Source organism: Ursus arctos, unplaced genomic scaffold (assembly GCF_023065955.2).
Source record: "Ursus arctos isolate Adak ecotype North America unplaced genomic scaffold, UrsArc2.0 scaffold_12, whole genome shotgun sequence".
NCBI classification, from domain to species: domain Eukaryota; kingdom Metazoa; phylum Chordata; class Mammalia; order Carnivora; family Ursidae; genus Ursus; species Ursus arctos.
Window position 1 is genome coordinate 54,785,858 of NW_026622786.1, and position 14,457 is coordinate 54,800,314.

The 14,457-nt window shown below is 34.0% G+C and overlaps 1 protein-coding gene across 4 annotated transcripts in view; it reads right to left on the bottom strand.

The window, feature by feature from the left end:
• Window positions 1-14,457, bottom strand: part of ATG4C (autophagy related 4C cysteine peptidase) — an 85,970-nt gene that overhangs the window by 2,759 nt on the left and 68,754 nt on the right. Inside the window, exon 11 of one of the 4 annotated variants that reach the window (XM_057310611.1) lies at window positions 846-5,181. The exons of the other annotated variants lie outside the window; for them this stretch is intronic. Coding sequence (XP_057166594.1) covers window positions 5,146-5,181 — 36 coding nt within the window. The 3' untranslated portion in view covers window positions 846-5,145. Of the gene's footprint in view, window positions 1-845; window positions 5,182-14,457 lie in introns of those variants that run through there. 4 annotated transcript variants of the gene reach the window in all.

Here is a 14,457-nt window from a genome sequence, read left to right on the forward strand (position 1 = left end):
TGATTCAAATCTATGACCCAGGGCAAAATGTCAGAAAGGGGCCCTCTGTCCTTTAATTATAAAATGTACCTACTTTTTGCAAACTCACTTGTAGTGTAAGGCTCCCTTATGCATATGTATTGATTTAGTCTCTGAGAATTACAATTTTTCTAACTTTTCTTGATTTATTTAAAATATGTTAAAGATTATCAAATGAAAAATATATTAAAGGTTTACTCAAATGAACTGAAACTTATGTCCACACAAAAACTTGTTTTATTCAAGATTGCCAAAACTTGGAAGCAACAAAGATGTCCTTCAGTAGGTGAATGGATAAATAAATTGGTACATCCAGACAATGGAATATTACTCAGCATTAAAAAGAAATGAGCTGTCAAGCCATAAAAAACGTGGAAGAACCTTAAGTGCGTATCACTAAGTGAAAGAAGACAATCTGAAAAGGTTACAAACTAAGCTTAAAGTCCCTCCATGATGGATAACAAAATCTACATGAAAAAAAAAAAAAATCTAACTATATGAGATGGGGTATTATCAATTGATATACTATACAAAATAAAAGATAACAAAAGTTATTTAATAAGTTGGAAAAATTATTATATAATGTTAAAAGAAAAAAGATATAAAGCTATATATAAAATTTAATCTCAATTATATTAAAATCATTTTAAGTATGTATTTTCAAAAGACCAGGATATACAACAAAATATTAAGTTATCTATGAGGAAAGACATAGTGGTGATTTTTTTTGTTATAATTCTAATTTCCAAACTTTCTAACATGTATATCTTAGATAGGAGAAAAACATTTTTCAAAAAATTTAAGATAACTGAATTTACTATTTCATAGTCGATTTTCAAAAGGTAATTCAGTGGTTTGCTCAACAATAATTTTAGCATAGGCAAGTCCTCTGTTGTATTTTAATAACACAGTCAAAGATACACTAAAGCGGCTTTATTATCTAAAAGGCAAATCATTTTTCAGGAGGTCAAATAATTTATCACATTTTTCCTATGTGCTACGTTGACAGGTTTCAAAATCTACAAAGGAAAAAGCTGGAGGACAGAAGTTAAGCAATTTCTTCCTTCATAATGCTCGTAGGTGTAAGGAAGAACAGAAATAGAACCAGGAGACGACCTCTTCTCCCCAGGCCAAAACCTTTACCTCTAGCCTCTGCCACCACACATGTAAAATTATACCCAGTACAGAGCAGTCTAGACCTATGTGGTCTATATTCACCACTATATTCACAGTGGAGCTACATTTTATGTCGTGGTTAGGTTCTAAAGTCAGCCCATAATGTGAAAATCAAATACAGTCAAAATCATAGTCAAAATCATCTTCAAAAGGCCTTTAAATTGCTTAAAGGGTGTTATGCATAGTCTTGTATGTACAACCCTGTTCCATAACATGTATAAATGTACAATACACTACAGTCTATATTAGCTTAGAGTATGTAATAAAGAGTACACATGGAAAAATACATTCCTGTTTTACTGCAAGAGTTCATGTAGTTGAACTGAAGTAAGTTAAATGTGCATGTGATACTCCTCTCTGTCTTCTCTCTGCTCAAACTCAAATTACTGCAACCCAACTTTTACCCCTCACTATACTGAAAATACTCTTTTCTGGTCTTCAAATAAAAAAGGCTTTTATTAGTTCCTGTTCTCTTGATATTTTTACAGCAATCAACACTGTTAAGCATTACTTTCTTAAAATATTCACTTCCTTGATTTCTGTAATATTTTGCTTTCCTGTTTCTCCTCCTATTTCCTGAACTATTTCTTCTCTATCTCCTTCATTGACTCTACTTATTCCTACATCCCAAAATGCAGATATTAATCAATTATTGATTTATCTTCTTTATATATTCTATATTCTCAAAAATATCTACTCTCAGTTTCAGCCATTTCTCTGTTAGGCTTTGTTCTTATCCATAATTTACAGTTGAGGGAACTGAAAAATATTGAGGGGTTAGGTGACTTGTGCAAGTTCACATAGCTAGTAACTCACAGAGCCAGGATTTAAACTTAAGCAGTCTGGTTCTGTTATAACCACTATACTATACCGCCTCCTACAGTAAGTAGAGGCATGCTGCAGTTATCAGCTGAAACTGATCATCTCTGCCTCCCAAAATTAGCTCCCTTCCAGGCTTCTCCAGGGTTCTATCATTGATAACGTCATCTTTATTAATTAGGAATGGTTTTTGTGCCAACTGACAACAAGTAAGATAAAATATAACGATGGCTTTAGGTACCAGGAATTGTTATCACATAACAAAAAGTCTGACATAGCTAGCTTTGGTTAATTGATGTCAAACAGTTCCTACAATTCTCTTGGCCTTTCCCCTCATGATCACAAAGTACTACTGAAACCCCAGGTGTTGAGTGCACATTCAAGGCAGGGGCAGGTAAATATAAGGGGAGTGACAGAACCACATCTAAATCTACCATTTTATCAGAAGAGCAAAATTTTTCCCAGATACTTTCAGCACACATCCACTTATATTTCACTGGCCAAAATGTGCTTAAATACAAGGGAGACCAAGAAAAATGAATATCTGGGTACTGCTCCCCCAAATAAAAGCAGGAATCTCTTAGCAAAACAACAACAAAAAGAGGTGGCTATCGAACAGGTAACTAATGGTGCTTAACACACCATTCAGAGAGGAGAACCATGATAAAAATTAAAAAGGGTAATGTGATAAGGAAGGACGGGAAGGCTTCTGTAGGTTCTGTGGTCAGAAAAGGCCAAGCTGAGACCCAAATGACAATAAGCAATCACACATTAGGGTTCTAGGAGAAGAGCACGCCAGGTAGGAAAATCAGCTAGTACGAAGGCCTAGGCTGCCAGTACACTTAGCATGTTCAAAGAACAGAAAGAAGGCTAGTGTGGCTCAAGGGTAGAGGGAAAAAGGAAGAATGGTTGGTACACAAGACCATATCATCCAGGCCCTTGTTAGCCACATTAAACATTTCTACCTCATAACAGTTTACCATAACCATTCCATAACATTCTACTGTAACGTTTCTGCTCATGATGTTCCCATCACCTAGCCACCCTTCATACTTCCTTTCTGATCATACAAACTCAATCAGTCCTCAAAGCTCCAGCCCAAGTTCCACTGCCAAGTACCTTATTCTGAAGTGCTTATAACTTTCTCCAAAGTCCTACAGATTTGTCAGGTGTAGCACAAGGATTACAAACATGGACTATGGAACTTAGTCTCTGCTCAAAACCTGGCTAATACCTACAAACTAAATGACCCTGGGCGAGTTCCTTAACTAGACTGTCTCATTTTCCTTAGGCTGTAAAATGTCAGTATTGATAGCATCAACGCCATGAAGTTGCTGTGAAGAGTAAATCAGTTAATATATGTAAAGTACTCAGAAGATTACCTGGCCTCTAATATGTTGGCTATTATTGCTGCCATTATTATCACAATGTTAGTATTTACTAAATATATTTTTACAGTCATTTATCTTTAAAATCCATTTCATGTCTTCCTAACTAAACAATAAGTCCCTGATGATTTTAAAAGAAATCAGAGTTCTTATCATGAAATCCCAGAAGTAGAGAAGACCTATGAAAGAAAAATATCCCTCAGATTTCAGTTGGAGAACACAGAACTAGGAAGGGAAATATAATCATGAACATAAACCTGACACACTAAGGTGTTTACAAAAAGACATTTACCAAAATAGTATTGGGTATGAGAAATTGTGTACCATTGGAGAAAATGGGAATGTTTGTTCTCAAAGAGGAAGCAAACTTATTCTCTTGCTTTGTGAGATGAAAGAGTAAAAGTTACACAGAGAATGATTCCAACTCAATATAAGAAACCCTTTTTTAATAATGAGGGTCTATCCAAAAATTGAAAAGACTTCCAAGGAAAATAATTAGCTCACTATTACCTGAAATGAAGACTAGATAGTCAACTGTCTGGACCATGTGGATTGATGGATAAATAGGAGACTGTAGAGAATAGTGCTTATGAGCACATATTCTCAAAGTTAAACTGTCTGAGGTTTGAATCTCAGCACTACCATTAATTAGTTGTGATCTTTATGAAGGTTACTGAACCTCTGTAAGTACAAGATTCCTCATGTGGGATATCAGTACCTACCTCAGAGGGTTTGTGTAGATTAAATGAGATAATGTATATCAAGTATGTAGCACAATATCAAACATACGGTAAGGACTCCACAAATGTTAGCTTTGGATTGAATAACCTCTAAGATCTCTTAGATATCTAGGATTCAATGGCTGTAATATAAATTTTGTTCTATAGCTAGAGGACAACTGGCAACCTGTAAATATTTTTCCTATGTGGACATCCATTCCATAATCAAACAATTTCCTAATACTCACATTTTTATTTGAGATCTTCTGGCCTCAAACATCAGTACTATTAGGTAGTTAAGTTTATCATTAGAAAAACAGTATTTTATTTTATAATTATCTTTAGGCTGAGAACAAGTGAAAAAAGGAAGAATAGGGGATGTGAGATAAGATAAAAAATAATCTACATCAGGCCTTTTACAAGACAGCAGAGCAGAGGAGATACAATCTAAGTTCAGGGATTGGGAAAGAGATGTGTTGACAGGATACTTATGAAAAGTGAGCAAGTTCACCCTGTAGAACTTGGAGGGGAAGAGTATATAGAAGCACAAAAATAGAGGTGAGACACAAAACTCAAAACAAGAAACTCACTGAAAGCCTACATACAGACACAATTCCCAGGTCCCTCCTCGCAACCAACATAAAGATTTATTCTTTGAAAAAACTGAATAAAGATATGGCCTTTATTATACCAGGCACAGTGATGACTACAGAAGCTAAAGAATTAAGCAGGACTCTAAAATATTAAACCACAGGGCCCTCAGCATCCTTAACTTTGGTCCTAGAGCACAGCAAGCAACATACATTCCACAGGGAGATGGCAGAACTCCTTTCTGAAAAAAATGGTACAACTCCAGAGAAAAGATTACCACTTACTAACACCTGGAGGTCACCCAATGAAAAGGCAAGCTCATCACCTGACCATCTTAATATGAAAATCACCAGCTAAAAAGCCATGTTCAAACACACAGAACTTCTACTCACCTCTTTAGTGCTTCACTCTTAAGTATAAACAGACACAGAAGATCACCAGTTATTTGAGGGAAAGCATCCAAGGGAGAACTGGAAGATTAAAGCAAAAACAAAAAAGGATCCAGAAGGAAACAAACAGCAAAAGAAGCAGAAGAAAATTTCAAAATTACTATAATTAATTTCATTGGGGAGAAGAAGAAATAATATATCCATTAAAAAAGAAGAGAATACAACAGAAGAAATAGGTGAAAACATACTAGATTTGCTATAATTCAATTACTGAGCTCTTTGCTAATTTATAAGACAAACTTATTCCAAAATCTCTTTAATTCATTCTTTCATTCAACAAATATTTATGAATTCCTCCAATGTGACAGGCAGTACTAGGCACTGGGAAAACAATAATATACAAAACCAACAAATACCCCTTATTGAAATTACATTCCAGTAGAATAGAAAGGTGGTAAATAAATTAAATATGTGTAATGTGTTTATATATGATATAGTAGAGAGAGAGAGTGTGTGTGTGTGTGTGTACTTAAATGAATATGTTAAGGAGAAAAATAAAACAAGGAAAGAAGGAAATAACAAATACATAAAGGGTGGCCAGGAAAAGCCTAAGAAGGTGACAGCTGAAAAAAGTGAAGGAGGGAATCATGAGAATATATGCAGGAAGAGAACTGCAGGCACAGGAAAACAAGCAGAATCCTTGAAAGAGAAAGACACCTCACATTTTCAAGGAGGCTAAGTGTGGCTGGAATTGAGAGAGGAAGGGGATAAGGTCAGAGGGGAGGGAGAAAAGGGGGAGATTCCACTTACTGAAGGCCTTATACATAACTGGAAGAGTAGTGGGCTTTTACTCTGAGTTAGAAAGCTACTGTAGAGTTTTGAATTAAGAAGTAACATGTTACTTTAGTATGTAATGTTAGTTACATTTTAATAAAATCACTCAGGCTGCCATACCGACTATAGATAAGAGCAAGGGAGATCAGTTAAGAAGCTACTGCAATAATCCCAAGGAAGATATGATGGTGTACCAGGGTATTAATGGTAATGGTGAGAAGTCACCAAATTCTAAATCTATTCTATAGGAGAGATGATAGACTTTGCTGATGGATTGGGATGGGTTGTGAGACAGAGCAAGGAATCCAGGATGATTCCCAGTTTTTAGACTAAGCAATCAGAATAATGCAGTTGCCATTTACAGAGTAACCAAATTCTTTTCATTTGGTTTATTTTATTTCTACAATTTACTTAAGTAAAATTTTTTTGGATAGATTTAAGACAAAACTGTAATGCCACGATCCTTTCTATACAGAGTACTCATGTGGTAAAATTACAATGAAATAAAACTAATTTTATGTTAGGATTTTTTAATGGGTTTTTCAATTATAACTTAAAGAATTAAAACAAGTATTTTATAAATATAATTATTTAGAGGGTCATGATGAGATTAATCTTGCCACCAAGAACAATCATTAAGAAATGGAAAAAATAGATAAAGCAACTGTTAGAAAGCAGGTGAGAGCAACTAAGAAAAGTATGTCTTGAGATGTGAAAATCTTAGGGGATGTACATCAGGAAATGACAGAAGCCAGAAGACAATGGAATAAATATCTTTAAGGTACAGAACAAAAACTGCTAAAACAGAATTCTATGCAGCAAAAATATCCTTCAATAATAAAAGCAAGCTCATCATCTTCCCTTCCTCTCTCAAACAATTCATTTCTAAAGCCACTACACGAGGCTAAGCAAAACAGGCATGCCAGGGTCAGGGACGTCACTCTGGTCTACTGAGTGTGTGGAAGCCAGATTGGAACCGGGCAGATAACACTTTAATCGACTGATCAAAGTTAACATCACCATTAAAGGGACAAATTGAAATCATGTGCCAACCGCTAGGATGCAGTAAGAACATACAGAATCACTGCCATGATATACCTGACAAAGATGCATAACCTGAAAAATCATGAGGAAACATCAGACAAACCCAAACTGAGGGGATAATCTATAAAATTATCAAAAGTATCTTGTAAAAAAAAAAAAAACCAAAAAACAAAAATGTCCTATAATCTTTGAAAATATCAAGGTCATGTGAAAGTCAAGAAAAGATGAGGAACTATTCTAGATTAAAAGGGATTCAGTTTATATAAATCCAACACATTATTCTGAACTGGAGCCTTTTGTTACACAGAGCATTATTGGGACAATTAGCAAAACATGAATAGTTTCTGAGGATTACATGGTAACAATGTACAATGCTACTTTCCTGATTTTGATAGTTGTATTGTGGTTAGGTAAGAGAATGTCTTTAGGAATTGCACACTCAGTTTTTCAATTATGGGGCATCATGTTGGCAACTTATTCTCAAATGGAAAAAAGGAAAAAAGTTGCACTATATATATTACACTATATATTTGCACTATATTTACAACTTTTCTGTAAGGTTGCAATTATTTCAATTTTTTAATGAAGACAAAATAAAGTTGTATTCAAACAAACAAAAACTGAGAGAATTTATCACCAGCAAACAGCACTAGAGGAAACCATCAAGAAAGTTCTTCAGAGGGAAGCAAAATGATCCCAGAAGGAAACAGAATAATACAGGAAAGAATGAAGGGCATCAGAAAGGGTAATACCGACTATTTAAAACAAAGTGCTCTGTAGAATTTAAAATATATGCAGGATTAAGATATATGACAACAAAGCACAAAAACAGACTTTAAGGAAAAAATAATACTAGAGATAGAGGGTCATGTAATTATAAAAGAGTCAATTCAATAGAAAGACCTACTAATACTAAATTTGTATATAACTAGTAACATAGCCTCAAAATATACAAAACAAAAAGCAAGAGAACTTGAAGGAGAAATTAACAAACCCACAATTACAACTGGAAACTTTTATCACATATCTTACATACTATGCAGGAACAAAAAGGACATGAAAAATTTTAACAACACAATTAAGCACTTAGAGGCAAGAGGAAGGGAAGAAGATTGTTAATAGAAATATCACAGGATTAAACAACTATTCATAGAGATGGTGAAGTCTAAAGAAGTGGAAGATGGAAGAGGTACTGTTTTAGATGTACTCCCAGTCAACCTACTTCATCATATTCACCCGACTTCCAAATTTTCCACCTCTCTCAATTCTCCCAGACCATTTGCTTCCCTATCCACAGGGATTCCATGATTGACCATTTCAATGAAATAAAAGATACACCTAACTCTACCAAAAATACTGCTATCTCTATCACGCCAGACTCTATCGCTCATCTTATCTGCTCCCAATTCAAGGTTTCGAAGCATTCTTAAAGCAAGTCATGAAAATGTATTGATTAAGTTCATTGTAATTAAGAGGACCCTCACTATTCTCTTGCTGATTTTTACTAACTTTAGTGTGGTAGGTTTATTTTATTTTATTTTTTTTAAAGATTTTATTTCTTTATTTGACAGAGATAGAGACAGCCAGCGAGAGAGGGAACACAAGCAGGGGGAGTGGGAGAGGAAGAAGCAGGTTCATAGCAGAGGAGCCTGACGTGGGGCTCGATCCCATAACGCCAGGATCACGCCCTGAGCCGAAGGCAGACGCTTAACCGCTATGCCACCCAGGTGCCCCAAGTGTGGTAGGTTTAAATAGGGCAGATTTTGTGGACCAAGTAAGACTTTTTTCATCTGACTTTAAGAAAAATGCAATGAATATATCTTATAAAATGTTTTGTACTCGCTAAATTAAATTTTGTTTCCTATTTTTCTTGTCCATAACACTATATTTTTATGGAATTTAAAATTTTTGTTATCCACTTATTGTGGACTTAATGTTCATCTTGTCCACTTAAGACTGTATCTTCATGAAGCCAGGAGTCATAACTTTCTTGTTCACCAGTGCACACCCAGCTTCAGACAATCATTCAACAAACACAGCAAGTACTTACTATGGGCCAGGCACCGTTCCAGATGCTTTGGGATACATAAATGACCTAAAGAGGCAAAACATTCCTGCTCTGGTGACATTTATATTCCACTGGGAAAGACAGATAATAAATATAATAGATAAGTAAATTATACAGTATATTAGAAAATAGTAAGTGCTAAAAAAAACTGAAATTATAAGAAGGAATGGTGGGGAATACTGCACATTTAAATAAGGTGGTCAGATTAGGCCTCATTGAGGAGACATCTGAGCCAAGACTTAAAGAAAACGAGGGAATCAGTCCTGCAGATATCTGAGGGAAAAAGCATTCCAGTCCATCGCAATTAGGTTAGACATTTGCAAGGAGGCTAACGTGACTAAAGCAGAATAAAAGAGGGTAGAGAAAGAGATGAAGCGTTGACGTAAGGGAATGGGGCATGGAGACACACATCATCTGGAGCCTTGGAGGATATGGTAAGAACTTTTTTATTTATAAGTGAGCTGAAAATTCAGTGTGGGTTTCTGAAGAAAGGAGTGGTATGTTTTGACTTAGGTTTTAAAAAGATCAGTGAGGCTGCTAAATCAAGAACAAGTTTGGGGGAAGGGGGTTTAGAAACAAATTAGGCCATTGCTGATCATAACAGTATCCGCAGAGGTATGAAAAATGGTCTGATTCTAGATATATATTGAACATCTAATTGGTTATAGGATACAAGAGAGAAAGGACGTAAGGGTAACTCCAAGCTTTTGGCCTTAGCAGATAAAAGGATAATTTTGCCGTTAGATGAGGAAAATAATGAGCAGAAACAGGCTTGAAAAGGAATATCAGAATTTGATTTTGGAAACGTGCATCAGACATACAAAGGATGCTGAATGGCATTTGGACATCTATAATTGGAAAGAGAGGTTTGAGTTAAAGATGTGATCTTGGTTTTAGTTGACTTATAATTGATATTTAAAGCTATAGGACTAATTGAGATCACCAAGATAAAAAAGACATGAGAACTAAAGACTAAGCCATGGGTGCTCCAACATTAAGAGACTGGGGAGAAGAGCAGACAAAGAAGAACTGAGAAGGAAAAACGAGTGAAGAATGAGAAAAACCAAGAGAGTGGTTGTAGAAGCCAAATGAAGATGTATGAAGGTGTAGTGGGTGTTCAACTATGGCAAATAATGTTAGGATAGGTGGGATGAAGACTAAGGTATGACCAATGGACTTAGCAATGTGGGGGGCATCAGTGACCCTGAGAGAAGTTTTGGCAGAGTGGTAGGGGTGAGAGCACTCAAATCTTGTTGATTACCTGAACTGCCATATTAATGAACTATTACTTTTTTTCTCCTAGACACTCAGATGTAAAGCCGATTTGTTTTGGGCCTCTCCCTTTCACTTGTCCTCAAGTCCTAGAAACTGCTTAGTCTTATAGAGTCTACTTTTACAAACTCTTAAAACAGTTCCTTCCTCTCCCATCCCACAGCTCTGTCCTCAACCAAGTCTTTGAAAAAGGCATTACAAATCAATGAAGAGAAGTTAGGCTTTTTAATGAATAATGCTAGAACAACCAGTTATCCATGCTTCCCCAAAAAAGATGCAGATCTTAATACATACACAAGTTCTAAATGTGAAACATAAAACTTTTAGTAGAAATGTAGGAGAATGTAGGAAATGTGTTTGTGACTTTTGTTATTACAGATTTTGTTGATAAAAAATTCAAAACCCATAAAGAAAAAGATTTACTAATTGACTAAAATTAAATTCACCATTAACAAGTGAAAATAATAGCCTGCGAGAATATATTTGCAATAGAGCCAACAAGTGGTAGTATCCAAAATTATAAATTTGATTTCCTTCAACTCAAACAACCTTATAGAGAATTAGAGAAAGGAAATAAATAAGAAATTCACAAAAGGGGAACCGAAGGACCAATAAACTTTGATAAGATGCTCAATTTCACTATTAATCAGAGAAATACAAAATAAAACTACGAAGAGATACTTTGTAGTTATATTTATATCCATGAGATTTATATCCATGAAGTTGGTTAAAAGTATAAAAGTCTTACAATATCGAGTGTTAATAAGGATGTGAATCATTGGAAATTTTCATATACTGCTTGGTATGATAACTTTGGAGAGCATTTGACATATATCTAGCAAATCTAAAAATATGCATACCCTGTGACCCAGCAATTCCACTCTAGTGTATCTAAGGTATCTCCTGTAATAATCCCAGTTAACGCAGAATATGTAAATGAAGAGATATGAACAAGAATATTCTTAAAAACATTATTTGTAATTGAAAAATGAAACAAGTTAGATGACCATCAACAAAAGACAGTTTAAATTAAAAGTAGTACATTACAAAATGTACTACTATTCAGCAGTTATGAATAAGCTAGACCAATACATACAGATCTAATTTCTAAGTCACTCTTAAGTGAAAAAGCAAATTTCAGGATATATACATTTTCATATAAACATATCATTTATGATAAATTTAATAACATGCAAAGTAATATATGTTGTTTATGGATATATATAAAGTATGAGTATCATATACTAACTTAGGGTAACAGTTAACACTGGGAAGGAAGGAAGAGAATAAGGTTGGGGAAGGTTAACATGCTTCAATTATATGTGTATTTTTTTTCCCTTATGCTCAGTGGTAGCACATGGGTATTTATTATGTTATTCTTTATATTTCTATATTTATTATGTTATTCTTTATATTTCTGTATGCTTGAAATTAAAAAACTAATTTAATAAAATCAACACATTGCTAAATTACAAACCTCTTCAGCCTGGCATTCAAGACTCTCCACAATATTATCCAACTTCCTTTTCTAGCCTCATCCTTTGCTGTTTCCTACAGCAGTGTTTCCCAAGCCTTGGACATATATATGCCTCCTTCATTGTTTTTTTATGTATGCCATCTCTGTTACGATTAATGATTCTTTTCCTTTCCACACTTTTTAACTTAAATAGCCTTGTACATTTATCAACAGGAAATCACGTTTAATATGCCAGTTATATTTTTCTAGTATGAATATAAATAAATACATATGGATTAAAATATGTATCCTGGTGCTAAACCTAAAAACATTGAGTATCACACTTTGGGCTGCAATCTTACACCAGTGGTTGTCAAATTTGCTGTACAAGACTACTTGGGAGGCTTGTTAGAACTGGAGAATCCCAAGCCACAGAGGATCCTAATTTAGGCAGTCAGAAGACAGAAATCCTACTCTACATGTACCCTTGGCACCTAACAAATTGGACTATTTGCCATTCTCTAGACAAGATCTACGTGTTCCTTTTCCAATACCTTTCCTCTTGTTATTTCCTCTGCTTGAAGTAACTTAAGCCTACACTTTAACGCCCAAATTAAATATCAACATCACAAGAAAGAACTTTGACTTGGATGTGACATTGCTCTCATTTCAACATCCTTCCTTCTGCTGTCAATTTATTTCTATTTCTGTATGGGTGTTTATCATATTCAATGTAATGTATGTTTACCTGTCTTATTCCCTCTCCTGGCCTATAAATGCTACTTGAGGGCAGAAGCCTTATACCTGTTCAGAAGTAGGGATTACGGCTTGGTCATTTTATGCTTTCAACATGGTAGTTACTCAGATACTTGCTGAATTGAGCTCTGCCAAACACTGAATTAATTTCACAATTTTTATTAACATTTTAAAAATCATGTAGTATAAGGCATTAGAATACTCATCCATACAGCATTACAAATCAAACATGAGACTCTAGACTACCTAGCTTTATTTTCAAAATGAGACAACTGAAATTACATCCTGCATTGAAACAAATAATTTAAATTGTTTTAATTTTTAAAGAGAAAAAAGTAAGTTTAACATAAAAATGCCAGGTTCAGTTTTTAAGATGAAAAGGAAAACTATTTAACTTACAACATTTCAAGCAAAAGTAAATGATCAAGTTATTAATCAACAAAGAGAGTTTTTGATACTGCTATGAAAAGCTATTAACTTAAATACAACACTATTAAATAAAAATTGACTCTGGCAAAATTCTCAGTACTTCCAAATGATATTTCAATATGGTTTCCCTTTGTTTTAATATTGCATATTACTCTGATGCATCATGAGCAATAATTTCTAAGTATTTTTCCCATGTAAAAACCATAATATATATAAATATATAGGTGATATATATTTATATATATATAATATACATATAACCCACAAAAACTAAGTTTTAATCAGAAAATATCAATATGCAACTCATTTGTTCATTTTGTTTTTTCAATTTGGTAATAATATGATTTGTTTCTATTCCAGGAATAGACTACTTTATTGTTTTAAACACACTTATTTTCACTTAGATAGAAAATAATCTAGTAGAAACGGAAGCAGGGCTTCAAAGGGAAATGTTTGTCAACATCAATCTATATTACAATATTATCTGGATTTGTGTATTTTAGCACATATTTTACATGATACTTTATAAAGACAGGATTGTCAAAGAAAAACACATGTATACACTAACTTTAAGTAATAAAAGAGTAGGGAAATGCAGAAGACACATTTTGTTAAGTTCACTTGGCCCTCTGGGTTAAAAGGAGGATGAAAAGACGACAACTATGAGAAATGAAGAATAAGGAAAGGTTCTCACATATCTCATTTTCTCCTCTCATTCATTTTTCTGTCATGTTCCTGTTAAATTTCCTCTTTTACACGGCAGGTCAAGTAAACTAAGCTTATATGAAACTTTTTTATTTAACTTTTTCATTCTATTTTTACATTGTAAAAAATCAAATTTCAACCCACTGGGTCCATTTTCCAGAAGAAAACTAACTGGAAATTAAAGCAGCAATGAATACTATTACACCTGAGCTCAAGTTAAAAATTCTAAAAAATGAGTCTAGTATTAGTTTTACTTACCATAAAATGATAGCCTATAATTATTGATACTAATAAAGACAGCCATCCAGTTATGCTTACTTCCTAAATAGGTAAGCTTTTTCATTTTCTAAAGTACTAAATATAGACAGACCTTAAGGTTCTATAAATATTTTAGCAGTACTCAAGTACCAAAAAAATTCAGAAGTTTAAAGGTAATGAGAGAGAGTTAAATAAACCTATTTCAAAGATCCTATAAGTAGAATAGATCAGATTAGACAAGCTTATTGGAAGGTAACAACACAGCTCATTTTATAAAGCAGTTCTGAGAAATCCAAAAATACCATTCCTCTTTTTAAAAAAAATCAAAGAAGCACTTGGACTAACAAGAAATAATGCACAATTTGGCTTGATCAAATACTTCATTAATTTTTTTCTACCCCCTAAGGTATTGCCCTTTTAAAATCCTCTTCAAATAAAATATAACCTAATTGCTTTCACATGGTTAGTTTGCAAAAGAGATTTTTATTTCAACAGTGCCACCTAGTGGAGCAATTGATATTTTCAACTGGTCACT